Raw genomic sequence first — 6,000 nt, forward strand, 5'->3', positions numbered from 1 at the left:
TATACACATTCCCTCCTGCACAGCAGACGCAACAACAAAGGAACAATTACAAGACATCCCTATCAACACATAGGAAGAAGTTGAATCAACAATACGAGTTGAGATGCACCACGCACGCTGATAAACTCACAACTTGGAAGTTTCGTTGACAGCCGGCAACTGGACACTATCATTCCACCACGAACAAATCCACAACAAACGCCCGTACAGACAATGTACACACACTACCGCAGACTCACATTCGAAGACAACGGCAACCAAACTCCTCGTTCAACAAGAACGAATGTGCAACTAGCGCCCGTCCAAACAATGCACACACTACTGCAGACTCACATGCGAAGGCAATGGCAACTGGACACACGACGTCACCACGAAACAAAAAAAATTTTCCTTCCAAACGAACAATTCACTTCTCTGTCCAAGCAACTCATTGCACATGTCAACACACAACAAAAACCAAACAAACATCAGCCTAAAAAAAAAAAAGAAGAGTAAACGCATTTTCCACCTTAAGTAAAGACTTTTTTTACGAACACACTCCATTTTTGACGTTTATTTAAGCAACCACACCAACAAGCCCCCTTCCCCCAAAAAACAGGACCAAAAATCAATTGCCAAAAACATTAATTACAAAAAAAAAAAAAAAAATACATATATATATATATAAATATATATCCACTGCATATATTTTTTTTCCTAGGAAGGGGAGTATTGCGCGAACCTTTCCTAGTCTCACAAAAACGCGTTCACATTTCAAGCTATATTACTTGTCATATACATACGCGCCCACATCCACACACGTACATATATTCACGTGTATATACACACACGCTAACGTACACACATGTACGAGCACACGTACGCACACAGATGGACGACGTCACTTCCTTTCAATGGAAATCCACACATGTGCAAAAGACCACCGGAAACAAGTATAAAAGAAAGAGCAATAAGCGGCTTCTTCCTTTTATGACCAGCTTTCGAGCCGGTCGGTCTACGGACCGACTGCGTGCCTCACACCACTTGCTACTATGTGGAGCAAAAAGCTAACAGACTGTACGTACACATTCACACACTTTCTCTCTCTATCTACTACTTGTCCCTGAGAACACCACCACGTAGCTGACTTCTAACATGGCGCACAGTTTAACTGATGTCAACTCTCTATCCTCTTTTTTGTCTACATGCTGGACTATCATTCCAATTTCCACTACATCACTCACTTCTCTTCCCACGCACGAACAACGATAGTGACCCGAACTTGAGATGAACACACATTTCCTTTTCTTTCTACAACACCAGTCTCGCAACGAACGATGGTTACACCCGTGCGGACATGAACACATGTTATATCTAAAACATTCATTCTTTCAACAATAAATAAACGACACGTTTATCTTATCCACCAATTGAGTTTTTGTTTCCTTCAATTCCATTCGTTTCATTATTTTCTTGTAGCGAGTTAGGGTATTATTATATCCTGGTCCTCAACAGATCCTTCTACTGCTCCACTAGTAGATATCTCACTCCTGGTGCAATTCTCTACCTATATAAAAGCCAGGTTCGGCCAACGATGGAGTACTATTGCCACATCTGGGCAGGAGCTGCTAGAAGCAGCTAATCCTGTCTTGACAGAGTTCAAAATAGACTTCGTAGCTTAGTGGGGGATGCCCTTTTCTCTTCCCTGCAACCTCTTTCCCGCAGAAGAGACATTGCGAGCCTGTCTCTGCTTTATTGTTACTTTCATGGCATGTGCTCACTGCCCATCTGAACTTCAATCTATGGTCTCCCTCGCCAGACTTTCACGAAAAACACTCGTCTAGCCAGAACCACTATCAACAATTCCCACACTCTTTATCTGTGCCTACACCTAAAAGTAGATTCCATGAACAGGTCTTCTTTCTCAGAACTGCTCGCCTGTGGAACTCTATTCTGCTTGCCTGCTTTCCAACTGACTACAATCTGATTGTCTTCAAGTCCAACGTGAACAAGTTCTTATTCAACCGTCCCCCTAAGTAATCCAAGTTATAAAATTGCCACTAATGTTTATTACGCTAAAATCACAATGACAAATGTATATCCATTAACCCTTATCCGCGATTGGCCCCTGGGCCTTGATAAGTGGTGACCCCCCATGTAAAAAAAAAACAAAAAAAACAAAAACAAAAAAACAGTAAAAGGAACTTGGACTGTGGCGCACGCATAAAGTATTTGCTAAGTCCGTTTACCGAACGATCATCTTTTATTGAACTGTTTATGGATTTGTGCTAAACACCCACACACGCATTGGCACATTTATACGTGATACGAAAAATGTTACATAAACGATTATACATAGATGTGGCACATCACATTCAATTAATAATTTAGTGACGAAAAGATACTGTAATAGGGAATCTTTAACAATACGCCACCAGTGGCACTCCCGCATTTGCAATGTTGAGATTGTCTAAAAACTAAGTTTCCAACAAAATAAAATATCTTTGGAATTTTAATTTTAAAGACTATTACAAAAAAAAAAAAAAAAAGAGGGGGCCCACACTTGTTCTACCAGCAGCACCAGCACCACTTCCCGCGAACGAGAGTGACAGGCAACATCTCCACCCCAAAGGAAAAAATAATGTTTGGGAGAATGATATCCTGAAACTGAACAGCTACGCTTTCATCCTAGGGTAAATTTTTACTTACTTTCGATCTTAATTACCACATTTAAAATAATGACTTCTATAGTTTTCGGGTATGCTGAAAACGAATATCGCATTTAAATTTCTGTAAACAAGTAGTTCTCCGAATATTAAGCAATTCAATTCTTTATGTTACTGGTGGCCATTGTTGTATGCGCAAGCGCGCATATTTTTGCGTGTACAACAATGGTCACCAGTGATAACATAACATATTGCATTGCTTAATATTAGGAAAACTTTGAAAATTTAAATGCGATATTCGTTTCAGCATATCCGAAAACCTATAAAAGTTATCATTTTAAAGGTGATTAAGGTGGAAAGTAAGTAAAAATTTACCAAATCGATCAAAAATATCCAAAGACTAAGGAGGAATTATAATCATAAGAAAAGAAAAAAATTATCGATCCCCCCCCCGTTCTCTCAAAATTTTTGACCCTCACCTCTCTCTCCAAATATCGCGATTTTTATAAATTGTTAATTTTAAAATGAGATACAATTGAGAAGTTGAGTTAGCCATAAACTTTATTTTTGTTTACTTATATGTGACGTAGTTGTGTTAAAAATAAAATGTAAAATTTAATAAAAAATATATGAACAGGTAAACATCCCTCGTTTCGCGAGGGGGGGGGGTATCACTGCCGCGTGATTACTTACGACTAATATTTACAGTAAAACGTTTACTATTTAATATTTTATTTTAAATAAACAAAACCCAAATACGTCACACATTCGTAGCTAAACATTTTGAGACTAATTCCACCAACTGTTTTTCCTTGGAATCTTTTATGTTGCTAATAATAACGTTTACAAACAATAAATAAATAAAATTACGGCGGTTGTCAAAAATGTAACTTAATGTTTAAAAAATATATATATATATCTTTATTATGTACCCGTCACGGAACGAATATGTCATATTACTAAACAAAAAAAAAAAAAGAAAGTTTTAAAATTTTTAACAAAATATCGAATTTTGAATATATGACGGAGTAAACGATTTTTGCGGACTGCTTTTTCATTTTGTGTGTTGTGTGTGTTTACATTATATATATAAAAAAAAGTTTAATTGGAAAAGGGTTAGGGATGGTGATGGCTTAGACGTTACAGAAAAAAAAAACACCAGCAATGCTGGTGACCAGCATATCTTTCGTAATTTTAAGTCTCCAACTTGGGGGGGGGGGGGAGTACACGATTAAAAAAAAAAAACGTTGTTTTTCTCTGCCGCTACCGTATTCACGAAAAATAGTACCAATTCCATGTGACACGGTAAAAGAAGAAAAAGAAGAAGAAGAAACGGAATGAAGAATTCCGTCAGAAACTGTTGAGTTGCGAATTGATACACACTGAACAGGATTTGACATTACTAGAAATGTCGATCATAAACTTAAGTCTTAACTTTACTGCTGTCTTTACGATAAAAATAAATAAGCAAACAACACCGATGAATCAATAGAATAGAAAAGTTTTTTTTTTTTTTAAATACTGATTGGAAATATATACGAGACAGAGACTGTCAGTAAAAGCGATTCATCGATATATAATGAATAAAAACATTATGCAAATAAAAATGGTAACTCTGCAAGAACATCATCATGGGAAACACCCTCAGAATCGGGTCCTCCTAACTATTATTTAGTAAAATAAATAAATTCAAGAATCGCAATTCTTCAAAACATTCTGCAAATACTTAAGCATTGACATACAACAACAAAGCATTGGCATTGCTTGAGCCTTTTTTTTTAACAAATATTTTCATTTAACCATTTCCGAATTTTTTTTTTTTACAAATATTTTCATTTAAACATTTTCGAAATTTTTTTTTAAACAAATATTTTCATTTAACCATTTCCGAATTTTTTTTTTTTAACAAATATTTTCATTTAAACATTTTTCGAATTTTTTTTTAAACAAATATTTTCATTTAAACATTTTCGAAAAATTTTTTTAGTAAAATATAAATAAAAATAAGTAAACAAATAAAAAACGGAATTTTACATTATTAATAAATTTCAAAGAATTTTTATTTAAAATTTCACCTTAAATTTAGATTTAAAAAGAAATAATTAAAAAGAAACAATAGTTGTAGAATGTGAAAGAGAGGAACAAGAAAATAAAATAAAAATAAAAAGTGATCATTGTTGAGCGCCTACATACCAAATATGAAGACTACCTTCGGTTCGTCTGGTAAAAGTCGCACTTTCTTGCCATGGTGAATTGTGGCTACGGCTTTCTTCTCGTGACCAATCGCAATGGCCGTGTCGTCGTCGACGGCTGCAGTCCGCCGCGACTTTGATTTGCGTAAACGTGAGAGGCCGCACCCCATTTTGAAAATATTATATCCGTGTTGGTCATTTTAAAAAGAGCTGACCACCTTTCACGGGTGGTAGAGCCATGCTGTAGCTTCTGGTTACCCCTAAATGAGAATTGGTATTGGTCGCTTTAAAGAGAACGAGAGAAGATCAAGAAGAAAAAGAAGATGATGATGATGGGAAAATAATGATCACCATAATGGTAACGATGGTGGTGGTGACTGGTGCGCTGTGTCGTCGATTTTGCAGAAGTGACAGCAGCGCAGTGTGTAGCAGTTACAAGAGTTGCAACAGAAGTGGGGATTATTTAATTGGAATCGGTTAAATGGGGGGGGGGATCATCATCATCATCATCATCATCATCATCATCATCAGAAATATGCGACGAGATATCGCATATTTTTGTTGTTATACCATTATTCCACACCACCTCTAAAAGAAGAAGGTAATCCGTGGGAGGATGGTATCATGATCACAGAACAGATACTACACTACGCCCCCCCCCCAAAAAAAAATCTGAGATGGTGATGAACGAACATATACTACCTATTTTCAAATGTAATGCCTAAGAGGATAGTCACTGTACTACACCACACCAACCAACACCACTTGCCCAAAGTGGGGAGTAATACTGACAACAAAACAAATACTACACTACCCCCCCAAATTAAGCATTAAAAGATAGCATACTAGTACAATAAGTAGAGAAGTTATATTATAGTTTCAGCTTTAGAGACAGGTAGATACTAAATCTCCATTAGTAAATTGATTATTATTATTTGTGTGTGCGTATGTGTGAAGAGAGAGAGAGAGAGAGAGAGAGAGAGAGAGAGAGAGAGAGAGAGAGAAAGTTAAGCTATCAATGTATATTTACAATTTTCTTTAATCTTTCTTTCTTACTTCTCTTAAAAAAATACAAAAAAAAGGAGGGTAGACTATTATAGTGTGATAACATTTATCTGCTTTCCACTTTAGCAAAATTAAACATGAGGTCAGTTTATAGGGGC

General features: G+C 36.2%; 1 protein-coding gene across 1 annotated transcript in view; it reads right to left on the reverse strand.

Annotated features, from left to right (window-relative positions):
- The window catches only part of LOC145256413 (uncharacterized), a 101,529-nt gene extending 95,751 nt beyond the window's left edge, over positions 1–5,778 (reverse strand). Inside the window, exon 1 of the mRNA XM_080115281.1 lies at positions 4,839–5,778. Within this exon, the coding sequence (XP_079971407.1) occupies positions 4,839–5,007 (169 nt within the window). The 5' untranslated portion in view covers positions 5,008–5,778. The remainder of the gene's footprint in view (positions 1–4,838) is intronic.
- Between the last annotated feature and the right edge of the window lie 222 nt (positions 5,779–6,000).

Source organism: Euprymna scolopes, chromosome 32, assembly GCF_053919585.1.
Source record: "Euprymna scolopes isolate OS-2025 chromosome 32, ASM5391958v1, whole genome shotgun sequence".
Classification (NCBI taxonomy): Eukaryota; Metazoa; Mollusca; class Cephalopoda; order Sepiida; family Sepiolidae; genus Euprymna; species Euprymna scolopes.